This window comes from Salvia splendens, chromosome 5 (assembly GCF_004379255.2).
Source record: "Salvia splendens isolate huo1 chromosome 5, SspV2, whole genome shotgun sequence".
In the NCBI taxonomy this organism is placed as follows: domain Eukaryota; kingdom Viridiplantae; phylum Streptophyta; class Magnoliopsida; order Lamiales; family Lamiaceae; genus Salvia; species Salvia splendens.
This window is the reverse complement of record NC_056036.1, coordinates 33,577,869-33,597,082: the sequence shown is the minus strand read 5'-3', so window position 1 is coordinate 33,597,082 and position 19,214 is coordinate 33,577,869. Positions and strand designations below refer to the sequence as shown.

Below are 19,214 nucleotides of genomic sequence, written 5' to 3'. Positions count from 1 at the left end.
TAACATTTTTTCTCACTCTTATTCTACTCTCTCTTACTTTATTCTCTCTACTTTTTTTCTTTCTTTTACTTATTTTATCTATTTATTTAACACGCTCAACATCCATTTCTTAAACTCTATGCAATTCCGCTTCAACTATGAAGGAAAGAGGGAGTATCTTATAGCATAATAATATGGTTTTCAAAAATCATTGTATTTACATAAAAATGTGATATTAAATCCCACAAAATGCAACATGAGTAGTAGAGAATAATTGGCATTGACATAAGAAGACAAAATAAAGATTAAGGTAACAAAATAAATAAACCGAAGAAGGAAAGCAAATCAGCACTTTACTTCGTACTTCCAGTCAATTCACAATTCGTCTTCACAGTAAAATACTTTAACAAAAATATTGGAAAACCTTAGAGAATTGAAACTAGTCATTGTAAGTTGTAACCATGATGTTGGAATTATTTAAATATGACAGATTTCACATATGACTAATAATATGATGTATAAAATTTATAATCTAACTACATTGAACTTTAAACTTTGAATATAAACAGTCTTTGAATTTTAAAAATATTATGGGAGGTCTTTGAATTTAGTGTATAATCCATCTGTGATATTTTTTTTATAAAACTAAAATTATTTAATTATTAGTTTCATCTTAATCACATGAAATTCGTTAGACTACTAACCAAAATAATCAACACATTTACAAGAATAAGGAATAGGTATATCCATTATAGTGGATACACGATCTTCAGATCACAAAAGACAATCAAAATGGAATCAAATGGCTCAAAATCTCCAACAAAGCGGTATAAGTACCAACTAGAAGCACAATAACACCAATCACTATAATCCCACACAACACAATCAACTCGCTCCCGATTCTAACATAAATCCCCGAGATCTTCATGTAGCACAAGCAAGGCATTATGATTGAGGCCGTGACGCTCAGAAACGCCCCCACCAGTGACATTAGATACCCGAATAAAGGCACAACCAAGGCCACAAAGATCGTGCTCGCCACCAATGCAGTCCTAATCAATATGCTCCAATGTCTGCTACGCCCCACTAAGAATCGCCTCTCGAGAGTTTTCACAATTGGACACACCATCAAAGCATACTTAGCCAATGGATTGACCAACGTTGTATAGATGGCAACTTTGGAGCTAACCAGGTTAGTAGGGAGATTCAATGTCACCTGAGACTGCACCTCTGACCCGAACATTAGATACCCTAGGACAGCCATTGAAGCATAGCTCATCGTGCAAACAAGAAAGCATATGAGCAAAACCTGCAACCATAATATATATCAAGATTAATAACAAAACTACTACCGTTGTTGGCGCCAAAACTAACTGTTTCATCACATAACCTTAGAAAACTGCTTTTGGTTCCTCATGGAAGTGTACAACGTCGGGAAAACTGGATGTGCGCAATAGCAAAATACATATAGGCTAATCGCGGTAGGGATTCCTCTGCTTTGGAATAGAGTGCCCTGCTCCTGAAATCCGATGCCATCAAAAACAGCACACCACAGAACAGAAGCGATGAGCATAAAGGAAGCGACTACTCCAGTGGCGGATATGTAAGATAGAATGGCCATGTTGTCTAGCAACACAGTAGGCAGCACGATGAGTCCAACAATGAGAACGAACGCCTGCTTCCCGGTTATAAAACATCCTCCTCCAGCAGTAGGAAATAAATTTTGTAGATTATCGCCCTCAAGAATCACAAAACCGGTTGCCACAAGATACAGCTCCACGTTCATTGTTACTGCTACGAACATCCTCCCAATCGACCCAAATGCTCGCTCCCCTATATCGGGATAGCTTCGAATGTTTGTGTCCAAGTCCATGCATCTTTTGATGAGTAGAGATGTGTAGTAGGTGCAGCCGGCGATGAGGAAGAGTAGTATCAAGCTTAGCCATCCGCCTGATGATAAGGCATAAGGAACTGATAGTATTCCTACGCCTGAAAAATTGTAAGTCAAGTCGAAATTCATAAATCAGATGGACATTTGAGATTATAAATAGTAATCCCTCCGTACACGATTAAATGACTCGCGAATTTTAAGAATTTATTTGACTTTATGATGAAAATGAATGAAAAAATAGTGAAATGTGTAACCCATTTTTATATAGTTTTACAATGGAACGTGAGATTCACTTAATAAAAATAAAAAAAATGTAAATGGAACATTTAATTGTAGACACTATGAACTGACAAAACGGATAAAGTAATCGCGAATAGATGTATATATTTTATAATTAAATTGCAGACATACTATTGTTCAATAACATTTGGATATTATGAATTTTAACCTAGAGTACATAAGTATATTGGCATCTAGCTCAGAAAAATTAGATCAAATGACTACAAACAGAATATAGACCTGAAAAATATTTTTCAATTCTAAAAGATCATCAAACTATTGTTACTTTGCTTGTCTTCGAAAAATCACCGAACTATTGTTATTTATGTTTGTTACTGTGTAATTAGTAGATACTATAAAGATTTTAGTAACAATAAAAATTATCTTCTAAAAATTTAAATTTAGAAATAAAAAAAAAGCCCCACCAAGATTTTTTTTGCCTCCATAGATCAACTATATTTTGAATAAACATCACATGTCACATTCCACGTTTATAATGCCTAATGGTAATGTGACCAGTCCACTCAGTGTCGGTGCCCCATTCTCCATTTTATCCTATTTAATGATTGATTAAGAGCATCTCCAGTGGGCGGACATCCCACTAGAACATCCACTAGGACATCCCAAAAACACCTTCTGCCACGTCACTAGGACTTCCCATCCTACTGTCACGTCACTAGGACATCCCCTGCACAATCCGCCCTTCCCATCGCCCTTCCCACTAGGACATCCCGCAATAAAAAAATCACAATAATTTAATTACATAAAAACGGAAATATAATTTTGACACGGAATACGGGAAAGCAAAATACGGGCAAAAATACATATTCATAAAACATAAAAAAAACATAGTTAGAAAAAAAGCAAAATACATAGTCATTCAAAAAAAGAAAAATACATATAAGAGCATCCACAGTGGGTCGGTCGATAGCACGCCCGATGCAATCATATCGGGTGTGCTATCATCCACCACTATAGCTATGCGGATGATTTCCGATACATCGTCCGCGCCCTATACATCGTCTGCGGACGATAGGCTTCTCAACATGCATCGTCCTTGGTATCGCCCGCCCCATTACGGGTCACGCGGACGATAGAACGCGTTTTCTATTTTTTTAATTTTATTTCTTCCAAAATCTATATATATACAACAATTCAACACTTCCAAATTCTCTCTCCTATATTTCACTCTATCTTCACTCTTCTCTTCCTCTATTTTCAATATGAATCCGGGTGAGTTCCCAAATCTGAATAGTCCCGACGGTCTGCCGATGTTCGGCGGTAGTGCACAGTGGCCGGGTACGGACCCTGACAAATACCGCCCCTTCGACTCCAACACCCAGTACGATCCGGATTTCAGCATGGATTCGTACGGGCTCTCCGACATGGAGCCGACCTCGCCTCCCCCGCCGTCGCCTCTGCATCTGCACCCAAGGAGCGGAAGAAGAGGAATAGACACCAAGCCCAGAAGTTGCCGCCTCCGGAGGTGAACAAAGAATTTGCCCTAGGGAGGACAAACTACAGCCTCGAAGAAAGCGTTCTTTTGACAAAGTGTTGGGTTGCTATTTCAGAGGATCCGGTGTTTGCCAACAACCAAAAGCAAATCGCGTACTGGGAGCGCATCGACGAGCGCTACAACGAAGCCAAGTTGGCAGCCTCGTACAAGCGCCATAGGGAGCAGCTGCACAATCATTGGGATCAAATCAAGAAGCAACTCAATTTGTTCTCGGATGAGTATACAAAGTGCTTGAGAGGGAAGGGCGGCGGCGAGAATTTGAACGATGTGCGCGATAAAGCGCTCCCGTCGTACATTTCACTGTACGCCGAGTTCAAGCACTACTCCTCCTAGCTCATCGTGAAGGAGAAGCAGAAGTTCCAAGGAGGGATTATGCCCATTTCGTCTGCGAGGAAGAGGACGAAGAACACCGCTACCGATGATTATATGAGCAGCGACAGCGGCGCAATTCCGATGGACCTTGATAGAACCTAGTTCTATCGAATTAGAGCACGAACGTTTGAAGTGAGAAAAAGAACAAGATAAACCCTAGTTGAGGTGCTAGGGGGCGATTTCCACCAGAACAGGGAATGAGAACAAGTAATTAACTTTATTTCTCAATGAATGAAAATACGATAGAATTCTATTATATAGAATCCTAAACCCTAACACAGTCTTGCTAATCAAGAAAGATAATTAAAATAAAAGATTACAAAAGATATGGAAAATAACTAAAGATAACTAACTAAAATAAAAGATGCTCTTTATCAAATAAATTCATGAAAGATATATTGGAGATGATCTTTGACGATATTTGTTGAATCGTTGACCCTATCAGACCTCATCCAGCCGATGTACGAGGATGAGAGCTCCGGCACACCGGTGTCCCACTGTAGGTGGAAGGGTAGGAGGATAAAATGTTGATCTGATGGAAGATAGGGCGCTCTATAGAGCGGGCTATAGGGCGTCCCATTGTGGATGCTCTACGCATTACCAGACTATAGATAAAGCAACATAGGCCAAGTGAATTAAATTAATGCTTCTATTTTAATTTACAAATGCCTATCTCTTTTTTGGTTGATTGACTCTTTATTAGTAACTTTTTATTCCCATTTAATAACCGAGATAATGGAAGTACACCAAAAAACTAACTACCAATTGTTAAAATATTAGTATGTCTTAAGCTTTTAAATAAAAACAATAAGCATTAACGAAATCGGAGTTATACTAATTTCGTCACCGATCAATTCGATCTGAAACTGGTAATTTAAAATTTAAATTATTAAAACTACTTTATTGTCCAATATATATTGTCAAGTAGCGTGTGATGGAGGAAATATAATTTTTTTAATTAACTGCAAAAAAGACGTGTGTCAAGTAGGGTGGAATAAAGAGAATATAACTTTAATCTCAATACAAGATCATGAATAGTGACAACTACATTTTTTTCATATATATTGCACTAAAATCATACTTTTTTGAACTAAAATACTTCCAAGCCCAAACTATAAGATCTACTATTTGTTTATTTTTTTTCATGAGAGAGAAAACCGACACTTCTGCTGCGCTTGATTCATTCTTTTTTTTCCTTCCTCCAAGAGAAATAAATGAACTAACTCTTACTCATGGAAAAAGATAATACTCCATAAATAATTCTTATAGCGTGTAAGATATTTAAATTCAAAAAAATGCAAATGTTATTCCAATAGTATTATACCAATGTTCAGTTGACGTTTCCTAGTATTTTAAGAAATACTAGAAACCACAGATGGTATTAATGCAATATCTATAAACTAAAAATATTATTCTCTCATAAATATTATGATTGTCATGACAATGAAATATAATGTTATGTATGACACACAGCACATCCATCGTACTCAAATGGATAAATGAAATGTTGGAGAAATGAATGTCAGTTATTATGCACGTCTACCTAATTCAGTTATTTCATATGGGGCTTAACCAGACAAATTTAGTTGTATACTTTCGAAATTAAAGGACATACTCAAGACTCATATGTTGAAGCTACAAAACTGGTTCATCCTAAACTTTTTTTAAAGCCAAAAAATAAATTATGAAAATATGAACTTTCTCAATTATCCTTTCCTTTTCCGGCACATTACGTGTTGGAATCGTAGTCAGTTTAAAGTACGTTTGTTTCAAACTTAATTAGATGTTTTTATTTTGTCCAGTGCGGTTTTACCAACTTGTTTTAAACTAACTGTGACATCAATATGTGATTAGTGGGAAATACGTTGAAAATAGAAGGATGAGAAAATTGAAAAAAATCTAACTTTCATGATTTATTTTTTGAATTTTGAAAAGTATGCGATTACCAAGAATTTGACAATTATTAGAAATTGACCACTCGCTCCTTAAAATGTCTCATAATAGGGGGTTATCCTAAGCCAATTACCGTGAGACGGAATTTAAGGATTTTTAACACATCCCTGCACGTGTGGGCCAGACTGAACATTAGATTTCCACACATAGGATGAACAAGAGAAAAGATAAGAGAACCATCATCAATGTGGCCCCGAATGAACTTAAGACATTAACTCATGAGATAGATAAGAGATAAAAGATATTCATCATCTACTTGGCTGCTCTAATACCATATTAAAAATGAGTTACTTATTCCCTTAAAAGGGCTCATAAGAGGGACGGGTTATCCACATTTGTATAGACGAAATAGGATTATCATCAATTCAGTGTGGAACATAATTTATAGATTTTTAACACTCCTCGCACGCGTTGGCCGGAATGAACATCAGACTTCCACACATGGGGTAGACAGGACAAGAGATAAAAAAAACATCATGGATGTGGCCCGAAATGAACATCAGACTCCCACTCGTGAGGTAGATAAGAGACTAATCATCGACTCGGGCCCTCTCTGATAGTATCATATTAGAAATGAATCACTCAACCCTTAAAAGACTTCATAAGAGGAGAGATCCACACTTAGATAACATAAGATCATCACCAAGTTAATATTAGACAAAATTTAGAAATTTTTAACAATATAATCTTTCGTGATTTGGCAATTTGGCCTATATTTCATATACTTCAAACAAGGAAATTAATATCTAAATCCAAACAAAGTTCAATTTTATGAGAAAAGAGGAAATCAATATGTATCAAACAAGAGAAAAGAAAAGGTTACTGTAGACTGTAGTAAAAAACCTGAAAGAGCATTGACGCCGTTGAAGCAGGTTTTGAAGAAAGATGTTGACCCCAAACCGGAGTTATGGCGGCGGAGTTGGTGTTGATGGTGAGCTGACTCAGCCTCTCCATTATCTTCCAACAATGCTATTCCGATCGACAGATCGTCGCCATCTGCTGCAGCCTTCATCGGAAACAGCTGCTGATTTAGGTGAGCAATTTTTTTCTATTTTTATAGTATTATTATTTATTATGTGAGAAGCGATATATTGCAAATGCATTTAGAGCACCCACAGCCGTGCTCTTGCCAACGAGCATGGTTGTGGGCCTGGCACCACTATTTCTGCATGCTTTTAGGCAATAGCACAACACCCACAGCTGTACTCTTCCGCAAGGACGAGCACAAGGGTCCCACCATTCTATTATTCAATTTAAATAAAAACATTTCCATAATATTAAAATTCATTAAAAAAACCGAAATAATATTACAAATAAAATAAAAAAGACATAATTAACATCCTAAAAAATAAAAATTACATAATTAAAATCCTAAAAATTAAAAATTACATAATTAAAGCTAAAAATATCCCCGTGGAAGACTATTCATCTGGCAGCACTACCCCCAATTACTTTTGGAGGCCCAATATCATGGCCTCGTGCGATCGAAGTTGCGAGGGGGTCATAGTTAACCTATCAGCCATATTGAGTTGGGCGAAAATCGCCCACAACGAGTTGGTGGGGATGGAGGTGGCGCATAGGGCACGGGAACGGGAACGGGAGCATCGCCGGATGGAGTCGCGGCGCGACGGCAGTTGGCCACCGCCTTCTTCCTTCCTTGCGGTCGGCGTTGTGAACCGCTTGGGCCGGCGTCGGGGCTACCCAAGTTAGCTCCGGCGAGTTGGCTAACCACATCTTCGGAGTCGGCGTCGGATAGGGATACCGACCTTGACCGTTTGGAGGAGCCGCTAGAGAAGGATGTTACGCCTTGTAACACCCCGACTTTTTCTACTCTTTTTATTGTGTTCTTGAAAGGACCGTCGTTTGTACACTTGAAAATTTTTTCGACCTTGTTTCTTTTGTCGAGAGAATAATTTTACAATTTGGCTTTGGGCTATTAATTTTAAGAGTGTTGGGTCATCCAAATTTTCTTATTCTTTAACCAACTTAGCCAAACTCTACAATTTACATGTTGGGCCCAATTTCATCAAAGAACTTTAAGTTTCCAAGCCCAATTCATTTTATTTGGAAACCACACTTTGAAGCCCAATTAGAGATTAATGATTTCTATACATGCATCCTTTCCTCAACCCCACGACACCTTCCACCCTTCATCTTCCACCTTCCAACTCCCTCAATTAATCCTACAACCAAAAGACACCCCATTTAAACATCCACCCTTTCACTTCTCTTCTCACTTTATACTTTACAACAAGAACAAAGAGAGAGAGGAGAAGAAACCGAGAGATGAGGGGAGAAGAAGAGTGAGGCAGCGGCGATGAGGAAGAGAAATGGCGACGTTAGAAGCGTGAGGGCTCCGGTTCAATCGAACGCAGCAACGTCAGTTCAGCGGCAACGATCCAGCAGTGGCGACGAACAGTGGCCCCCTTGCTGCGTTTTGAAAACTGAAACGAAAGAACATATTTTTGAAGGAGAACTTATCTTTCGGGGCTGTTCGGAGATGTTTCAGGGGCTGCCGTGTCGTTTCGAGGTTGAATCGGTGAGGAACGATGGCTGTCCGAACAGCAAACAGACAATGCAGTGGCTAATTGCGAATGACGGCGACGCTGCGAGACCTTCGACTGCACAGCAGCGACGACGCAGCAGCGCCGAGCGTCTGTGGTGGACACGGGTGACGAATCGGAGTCAGCAGCGGCGACGTCGGCGGCGAACAGGCTGACCAACGGGCAGTAGCCGACGACGACCGATCTGGACCGTGAGTTGCAGAGTTTACAGTGATGGAACAAAACGAATTGATAGAGAGATGAGTGATGGTGGTCGAAAGAGGAAAGGGAGCGACGGCGGAGCAGCAACGTTCGTACAGCAGCGTCTCCCGGCTCTGTGCAGCAGCCAACAACAGCAACAACGTGCAGCAACGGGCCGAACAGCGATGGCACCGCTCGTCTGCTCGACGAATTCCGAACAGTAAGTTCCGACACGTTTTTGACCGACCAAATGAACTCCGATTTGACCAATTCTTTTTCCTGAGTAAACTTCATGATGTCTTCTATGTTGTGTGTAAATTTCAACCCTTTTGGATTAAAGATGAATTTTTGGTGAATTTTTGAAGTTAACTGCGCAACTCTGCCGAAAATGTTTTCTCGACCAGTAGGTTACGTGGTTGTTTTGACTGACCTAAAAGGGGTATTTGGACATGAAATTTTAACTGGAAGTCCTTTGATGAGTCTTCTGTATTGTGGTAAAGTTTTAGCCCCAACGGAAGTCGGATGATTTTTAAATGATTTTTATAAAATCGTTGCGCAGTGCTGCCAGTTTTCAAATGAAATTATATATGTGATGAAGTGATAGGATATGCAAAGATGTATGTTATGATGTGATTTATGTGATTGGAAAATATGTTGATATATGTGCTATGTAAATTTTTAAAGGTGAAACATCGCAAGTGAATCGTGATCGCAAGGGAAAGAAAGTGTTTTCGGATTAAGCACTCGAGGTGGGCTTTATTCTTTAAACTCTATTATTTGCATGTATATGAAATGGAGAGATAAGGGTGGTTTCAAATGTTATGTCATGCCGAATTTTATGTTTTGAAATGCCTATCTGATTGTCTACTGGGGAGTGAGTCCCTACTAGACTTTGATGGTTAACGAATTCGGGTCTAACTAGGGAGTGAGTCCCTACTTAGGCTAGTGCACTGATGGGGATCGTGAGCCGTTCTTTGTGGTCGGCCGGTCCAGTGATCGAGTTTGTGGCCACATTCTCGTTTCACATATGATGGTTCAGATATGGTACATGATGGGGAATGATGATGATGTTTGCATGCGCATGCACCTTTTGATGGAAATGATTTTAGTGGTTCTCGGCATTTTAAAGTAAAACCCGAGTTTCACTTAACGATGGCTGGCATAACTTAAATGATAAAAATGTTTTTGGGGCATGAGTTCACTGAGTGCATCAAGTACTCAGCCCCCTGCATATGTTTTCCCTATGTGCAGGTTGAGCGTTGACGAGGACGGAGGATGTTGAGCATTTGGACAAAGACTATTCAATAAATGTTCCGGTTGCTATTATGTCTTCATACATAGTAGTAGCTAACTCTCAAATGCTTCCGCTATGTCAAGTTTTAGAACTCTGATGTTTTCTTTAATCCGTTGGACTATTTTTTATTCGAACTATGTTGCTTCATGATTTAAGACTATGATTTGTTAATGAAGTTCGTCTTTTGATCTACATTTCGTACCCCTTTGATTGTTTTCCCCTTTCTTCCCCGCTTCTTAATTCCCCCATTAGTCGCGATCCACCGTATTTTCTATCCTTAGGAAGTGGGGTCGTGACACGCCTCCCTTATACTTCGGATGCGACTGCGTCTTCTACCAAATGTTGAGGTACTTGAACGCCTTGTAGTTCATGGATTGGTAGGTCGACATGGCGGAACTGATGATGTCGACCTCACTCCGGCCGCTCCCCGCCGACCGCTCTTCCTGGAGATAATACCGCTGGAACTTTTGGATTTCTTCGTTGGGTCTGTAGATGGCGTTGCGCACCATACTCTCGTTGCGCTCGATTGTTCCCTCAGGCCGGTTTTCATTGTACCAGCGACAAATGCGCCACCAAAAGTGATCGTCGGATTGGTTCGTGCCAACTTCCAGATCTTCGGAGATTGACAAGAACGCCTTGAACAATTGCTCCATCTCCGTCGGAGTGTACGGTGTGCGGACACCGCGAGTAGGAGGAGTCAGAGTTTGGGAGGGGGCAGTCGACCTCGCTCTAAGTTCGAGTGTGCACCCATATAGCCATTCGGGGTTTGGTCGTTGATCGGGTAAGGCCGGTAGCCACCTGGAACGCCCGAACTTTGGGTTTGAGGAGGGGCCGAATATTCCATTTTCGGACTAGGAAACGGTTGTGAACCGAACCAATCGGGGTTCCAACCGTGGGAGCCCGGAGGGTAGTGTTGCCCACAGTTCGGAACCGGACGGTTCCGGTTCGGAACCGCCGGTTCCGGTTTGGTCGAAGGCGGAACCGGAACCGGACCGTGAGGCTATTTCACGGTTCCGGTTCCGGTTCGAAAACCGGCGGTTCCGGTTCCGGTTCGGAACCGCCGGTTTTTCCGGCGGTTTAGGCGGTTCCGGTTCGGAACCGGCGGTTCCGCGGTTCGATTTTTTTTTTTTAAATTTCAAATTTGGATTTATACAACAATTTGGAACAAGAGTACAAGACAATGTATAATTCAAATAGAAATACGACGAATAAGGAGAAAATGATATCAATTTTATTGAGTTTGAGTTGTAACGGACAACGATACATTACAATTTACAATACATATGCATCTACAACTACAACTACAAGTATACAACATACAACAATGTAATATAATTTACAAGTGTCGTCGGACTCGGGAACGTAAATAAAAAAAACATGAAATGGGGGGGGGGGGGAAATTGAAAAGGGCTTGAGCTCAACTTAAACTTTCAAAGTTAAACTTTTCAAATTTAAGTTGAGTTGCCTACGTATCCACAATTTTATTGAGGAATCAAAGCCCACGTAGTTCTCGGGATGAAGACATATTGCTATGTAGAAATGTAGAAATATGGAATAATATATATTTTTTTATTTTAGCAATTGAGAAAGAAAGACAACTTATAGAACTACGGGAACAAGTATAAGTGTAAAACAATGCGTAATAAGAGTAGCACTTGCGTAATTAAAAGGAAGCACAATAGCACAAATGAGAAATTGGAGACAAAGAGAGAGAATTGGGAGATTGAAGAGAGAAACTCTTATGGAAGAATTCGAATTTGATATTTGAAAAAAAAAATTGAATTTTCGGAAAACCGGCGGTTTTGGCGGAAAACCGCCGGAACCGTCGGTTTCCGGGCAAAACCGCCGGTTTTCACGGTTAACCGCCGGTTAACCGCCAAAAAACCGCCGAAACCGGCCGGTTTTGCAGCTGAAAAGCTGCCGCCGTCGGCCCCATCCCCGATGCCTTGATATACGCACCCGAACCGCCGGTTCCGCCGGTTAACCGCCGGTTCCGAACCGTCCCGAACCGCCGGTTCGGTGACGGTTCCGGTTCCGAATATCTTGAACCTGAACCGGACCGCGACCCGAATTGCGACGGTTCCGGTTCGGGAAAATTGCCACGGTTCCGGTTCGGCGGTTAACCGCCGGAACCGGAACCGGTGGGCATCTCTACCGGAGGATGATCACCTTGGCCGGACATTGTTATGTTGTATGAGTGGAAGAAAGATTGAGAATGGGGATGAGAGAATGTAGATGAGAATGGAAATGAGAGAATGTAGATGAGAACTGTATAGTGTAGTGTGAATTTTTTGGTGTGAAAGTGAGGGTATTTATATATGAAAATGTATATTTTTGGGGGAAAAAAAATGGGTAGAAAACGGTAGAAAACGGACATATTTTCTTGGGAAATGGGAAAATGTTTTTTTAATCGATTTTTTTAATTAAAACCCGATTTTTTTAAAAAAAACTCAAATGCAACGGCTATGTCGTTGCCCAATCACGTCCGGCCACGTCACCTGCTCGCTGGCACTGACATGCTCGATGCATCGAGCAGCGCCGTGGCAGCGGTGCGAGCGCAGCGGCGGGCGACATCTTCCGTGCCGCTGACACGGACGGACACCGTCCGTCCACCATTGCAGATACTCTTACTCCCTCCATTCCACAGTAATAGAGTCATTTTGTTATTTTGGTATGTTCCATAGTAATAGAGTCATTTCCCTTTTTAGTAAAAGTCAACACATTTTTCCATACCTACTTTTCTCCCTCTTACTTTATTCTCTCATCATCTATCTACCTTTTTCATTTTAAACTTTATTCTCCCTTTTACTTGACTCATCTAACATAATTTTTTTAATCTCCGTGTCAAAAAGGAACTTCTCCATTACTATGGAACGGAGGGAGTATTATTTATAGAGACACGAGAGAGTGAAACAAAATGTGAAAGAATGTATGTAAAGGTCGATTTTATGCTTCAGGCCTAATAAACAAATTCGGCCCAATTATTAAAATTGGTTATGTTTGTAATGTCTCAATTTTAAATGATAATGAAATGAAGTGATGGCCATATAGTCACGAAAATGGTTGACTTTTATTACTCATTCAGACGAATATTTAACAAAATAGTAATTTATAATGCCATGATACTAGTATAATTGATTATTACTCTCCCTCTTTCCTTATTAATTGAAGCACAGAAATTAAGACAGTGTGTTCAGTAGATGTTGAATAAAAACAAAGAGAATAAAGTAAGAGAAAATAAAATAAATGTGATAATTACTTTTTGTCAAAAATATAAATGACTCAATTATATTGAAATTCCCCAAAATAGAAAAATGACTTGATTATATTATAACTAAAATAATCAGAATTTAAGAAGATAATAAAAATTAAGTTGAAAATTCTCATTGTTTAATTACTTGATTAGTTGATTTAGGTGAACAGTACAATTGTACACAAATTTTTTACTAATGAACCATTGATTAAAATAAATAGTATTGGGAAAGATGGAGAATTAATTTTTACAATTGTGATGGACCATTAAATAGAATAAGTAGTATAGGGCTAAGATGGAGTGTCAATTTGTTATACGGATTAAGTTACATGTGTTGATAATTAAAATTTACAAGAATAAAGATTTCGTGTAGATATATTGCAAAAATAGTGGTTCACAAGCTAAGAATAAATTTAATCAATTATTAAATTGCAGCGTTCCAAATTTTTTTGGGATGATTAAGATAATAATTGTTCGATAAAATGACTGCAACGACGCGGCACCGATTACTCTGATGCAACACCAATAGCTCCTACAATCGCACCCCAAATATTAATAGTTTTGGAATGAACGGATAAACTTCAAATTCTATCATAAATTTTAATAACATTTATAATACATTACCAATATATACCGTTGGTTTTTTTGCCCAGAAGTAGAATAATTGAACTCAGGTAATACATAACGTTGCTTAAAATTTGGTTTTATAATTAGAAAAAAATAATACATACATTTTCAATATTATTATATTTCCATTCACTATGTACATACATATAATTTAATAATTACATGTATTTCATAGTGCTTTTTTTCATCAGAGTTTTAATTTGTGAAGAAAAAATGAATAACGAATATACAGAGTTGCAATTTCATAGACAAGCCTAATAAAATGTAGTTTAATGTATAAAAAAATAGAAACTCAATGTTACAAAATAAAGTATATATTCCTTGAAAAAAAACCCTGTAGGATAATGTAATTCCACTAGTCATAGACTTAAATAGAGAGCCTACGACCATATAAAGTAAAACATAATAAACACAACATAAACATTTATAATGTAATTCCACTAGTCATAGACTTATGTAGAGAGCCTACGATCATATAACGTCATATAGTAAAACATAATAAAAACAACATAAACATTTATAATGGTTTAATTTTATAAAAACCCTGGGTCCCCAAAACTTTATCACCATTTAGTTTGACACGGATTTTAAGAAATATATAAAAAAAAGTGATGTTGGAAAAAATATTTGTCACGCCCGCATTTTCTAAGGATAGAAAGCACGGTAGATCGCGACTAGGTGAGGGTTAAAGAAACGGGGAAGAAAGGGGAAAATATACACATTTGACCAAAAATTTAATAACTGAAATTACTTGGGAAAACGTCATAACGTTATCCTAACAAAAATACCAACTCTAAGTAAATAAGGAATGGACGGCAAACAATCTTGAAACGAGTTAGACTCTCAACGATAAAACAATTCTAAGGAAAAAGGTTCTTAGCGGAAGCGTTCAAGACACGGAAAATGTCGAGTATGAAGACACGACATCTCCAACAATACAAAACATGACAAAACAATCCATGAACTCTGCTCAACATCCTCCACGTCCATCGCCGCTCAATCTGCACATTAAGAAAAACAATATGCAAGGCTGAGTACTTGATGCACTCAGTGGACACATGCCAATACACAGTTTGTGAAGCCATAATCAAGTGACCTTGGGGGTTTTGATTAAAAGAACCCAAGTACACAAAAAGCATTTCACCTAAAAAGTCGGTTGCACAACCATTTTCCATCCACATCCACCATCACCATATCTGAACATACATGACAAGGAACGTGGCCACGAACCAAGTCACTAGACCGGCTAACTCCAAAGAGATAGCACACGATCTACAGGGTGTACACTAGTCCGAGCAGGGTTTGCGGCCCTACTGGGACCCCGAATTCGATTAAACATACATGGCATAACCACTTCAGATAGGTTCATCAAAACACAAAACATGGCAAGACAAACACTTTTCACCTCCTTTCGCATAAAAATATATTTAGGACATAGTCCTTATTCAAAAAGAAAGTCCACCTCGCAAGCTTAGCTCCTCAACAAACTTTCTATCCCAACCTCAAATGGCGTGCAAAAGTTCACCCTTTTCGAAATAATATGATATGCAAAAATTAGACTTTGCAAAATAATTTACTTTAAAACAATGCATGCATCCTACTTGTGTATGCTCAAAACATCCTCTAACTTTTCGTCAAAATAATATAAAGTCCTCGTATTTTTCTAATTTAGCTCATCGCCAAGGAAACTGCCCAACACTATTTAATTTGATCCAAACTAAACGAATTCTGAACCGGCCCAAACCAAATAATTAAGGTAGCCCAACTAAAAGAAATAAAGTGGCCTGAATCATGATACTCACAAAAGATAAGAAAAATAATTATACTCCATGTCACTACACCAAACGTCTATATACATATTTTCAAACCCAAAATACACATATATCAATCCCCACTTTAAAACTACTAATTAAAAGAATTTAAACTATATGCTCCCAACCCAACACATTTAGTATACAAAAGAGAAAAAAGAAAAGTAAACAAAATTAAACAAATGTAGATGCATACTCCCTGGCCCCGTCACTATCCGTTTCCCTCTTTCATCATTCGAAAAAAAACCTCTCTCTGTAACTCACGCCTTCTCTCTCAAAATCTTATACCCAAAAATTAAAAGCAAAGTTCCCATCTCTTCTTCCTTGCTCTCCTAACACACTCCATAGAGCAAAAATCTCGGTTCCCATCATAGATCTCTCTAAATCTCAATTCACAGGAACAAAAAAAAAATCCCACTCCAGTCACAACTCTCTCTCTCTCTCGGTCTCGCCGGTAATAGCTCGCCGCCGCTGCCCCTGTCACGCTCGGCCTCCGTCGCCGCAGCCACTGTCCGTTCACGACAGGTGAGATCTCTCTCTCCCTTTCCCCCCAATCTAAAACTTTTATTAAGTTTTTCTAATATGTTCGATTCAAACATTTTTGGGCAGACATTGGAACTTTAAGAATTGAGCTCGAAGGTAAATAGAAGGCTACTAAATGTATTAAAGATTAAATCTTTATCAAAACACATCATTCAACAGTTTCAAGAACATTCAAGGATGATGAATCGGCGAATTTTTGATGTTTGTAAATGCAGGAAATAAATGAAGATCAACACAGGGATTTTACGTGGTTCGATTTACTGATGTAAATCTACGTCCACGGGGAGAAATGGGGGCAGGTTTGTATTGCTTGATCTGCGAATTACAGCTTACAACACTAGCCTGCTTTATGATATTCTCTCTAGAGAGCTTTTTTAGAATTTAACAGAAGAAGTTATCTATCTGACCTAGGTTCTATTTATACAGTGAACCAAGATCGTGGCATGCAGCATTTATTAGGTAGTGGATGTCGTGGAGATCGTGGCGACCTTGCATGGGTCCACTATCCTGCATGAGTTAATGACTGCTTGACACCACTAAATAGATCGTCGGTGTAGTGGAGGTGGAAATCTTGCATGAGTCCACTATCTCCTAGTTCGGTCGAATACTGAGACCGAACTGCTGAATTATTGCCGAGCAGCTTTTGCCGATCTGAGAGTAGAGCTTGATGCCGACCTGAGAGCAGAGCTTGATGAGTTGGCTTTCACCGAGCTGTAGGCTGGGGCCGAACTCTTTGGTTGTGCCGAACTGAACTCTTTAGTCACGCCGAACTGATACTCTGTCTTGGGCTTTACTGCTGTTGGGCTTGTTTAGTACGTACTCCATCACTACCCCCCCCGAAAAGAGAAGTGAATCACTTCGGCATTCTGGATAAAAGTATGGGGTAAGTTGATGTTTGTCCACGGTCTCATGAAGTGAACTCTTCTTTGACCGGACTTGGTTTGTGTCCTAATTTGGCGAGTTTTATCGCTCGGATCGAACTTTCCGTTGTCCTAATTTGGGGATCGGACTTTCCCTTGTCCTAATTCGGCGAGTTTTATCGCGTGGATCGGACTTTCCCTAGTCCTAATTCAGGCAAGTTTTATCGCGAGAATTGGACTTTTGTTGCAGTTCGTTTCAGACGAAGTGCTTGTTTAAGCTGAATTGTGGTCTTGTATCCTCTTTAGAAGCTTTGACGCACAATCGTGGGCTTGTTGCAGCTCGTTTCAGACGAACTGCTTGTTTAAGCTGAATTGTGGTCTTGTATCTTCTGTAGAAGCTTTGACTCACAATCGTTTAGCTTGTATATGTTCTAAGAAGGGGATCAGCCTTCGAAGAACAAGATGCCTCAGTAACATTTGTAAGAGACGACACGCACAGAGACAGACGAAACAGACAGACAAAAACGCACAGAGAAAAAAAAGACCAAGTAAGCCAAATAAAGCACAGAGACAAAAAACGCACATAACCTTAGGACCGAACTAGACACAAGACAGACTGACCGGACTGTCTCTTACAAATGGAACTTTTTGAGGTTGGAAATGTGCCATGTTCGGGGGTACCTGTTCTCCTGACATGTGAGCCAATTTGTAAAACCCTTTGCCGAGGACTTCTGACACCCGATACGGACCTTCCCATGTGGGTTCAAGCTTGCCCAGCTTTTCTGCTCGGCTTACTTCGTTGTTTCTCAGGACGAGATCTCCCACTTGAATTTGCAGCTTCTTCACCCTTTGGTTGTAATACCGGGCTACTTGCTCCTTGTACTTGGCTGCTTTTATGCATGCCAATTCTCTTCTTTCTTCGGCAAGATCTAGCTCGGCTCTCAGTCCGTCGTCATTCATTTCTGAGGAGAAATTTAGAGTTCGGGGACTGGGTACGCCGATCTCCACCGGAATCACAGCTTCAGTGCCGTATACCAGACTGTACGGAGTTTCACCGTTGGAGGTTGTGGGTGTAGTTCGGTAGGACCATAGGACTTGAGGGAGATTTTCTACCCATTGTCCTTTGGCTTGTTCTAACCGAGCTTTTAACCCTTTCACCAGGATACGATTTGTTACCTCCGTTTGTCCGTTTGCTTGTGGATGAGAGACCGAAGTGAACCGCTGTTGAATATTCAGCTCTTGGCACCAATTCTTGAACGTCTTGTTGGTGAACTGAGTCCCGTTATCCGAGATGAGGATGTGGGGGATGCCAAATCGGCACACTATGTTCTTCCAGACGAAGTCCAATGTCTTTGAGCTCGTTATCGTAGCTAATGGTTCAGCTTCCACCCACTTCGTAAAGTAGTCCACGGCAACGATTAGGAATTTCATTTGCCGAGGAGCTTGAGGAAGTGGTCCCACTATGTCTATGCCCCATTGCATGAAAGGCCAAGGACTTTGCATAGTGGATAGATCGGTCTGCGGCATCCTTGGGATATTTGCATGGATTTGGCACTTCGGGCATGTCTTGACGAGCTGCACTGCTTCTTGTACCAAGGTTGGCCAATAATATCCCCATCTTAGAACTTTTTTAGCTAAAGCTCTAGCTCCGATGTGGCTGCCGCACGATCCTTCATGAACTTCTCTGAGGATGTAGTCCGTCTCTTCTGGTCCTACGCACCGCAATAACGGCTGGAGGTAAGACTTTCTAAAGAGGACTCCTTCATGAAGTTCGTACCGAAGTGCTCGGCACGTGATCTTCCGAGCTTCTCTCTTATCCTCGGGCAATTGTCCTTGATCCAGATACTGCAAGATCGGAGTCATCCAGTTCGGCGAGCTGGATACTGAATGTACTTCGGCTTCATCAATGCTTCGATGCATTAATTCTTCTGCCTTTGAGCTCGGATCTGAGGCCAACTTACTTAAGGTATCTGCTCGGCTATTTTCCGCTCTGGGAACGCGGATTATCCGAAAATAGGAAAAACTTCGGCTGATGCTTTGCGCTTTGTCCAAATACTTCTTCATTCTCTCGTCACGAGCTTCACTTGTACCC

The 19,214-nt window shown here is 40.0% G+C and overlaps 1 protein-coding gene and 1 long non-coding RNA gene across 2 annotated transcripts; one reads left to right on the top strand and one right to left on the bottom strand.

Moving 5' to 3' along the window:
- Nucleotides 1-766: 766 nt before the first annotated feature.
- On the bottom strand, nucleotides 767-7,029 carry LOC121804158 (amino acid transporter AVT1J-like). The gene is made up of 3 exons (XM_042203696.1): nucleotides 6,834-7,029; nucleotides 1,370-1,968; nucleotides 767-1,288 (listed from the first exon to the last, which is right to left on the bottom strand). Exons 1-3 carry the CDS (start codon nucleotides 7,000-7,002, stop codon nucleotides 767-769), a joined length of 1,290 nt encoding a protein of 429 aa, XP_042059630.1. The 5' UTR covers nucleotides 7,003-7,029.
- Nucleotides 7,030-15,938: 8,909 nt separating this feature from the next.
- Nucleotides 15,939-16,533, top strand: LOC121803615. Its single transcript, XR_006051085.1, has 3 exons — nucleotides 15,939-16,244; nucleotides 16,329-16,358; nucleotides 16,478-16,533. It is a non-coding gene; the product is annotated as an uncharacterized LOC121803615 (long non-coding RNA).
- The last annotated feature ends 2,681 nt before the right edge of the window (nucleotides 16,534-19,214 follow it).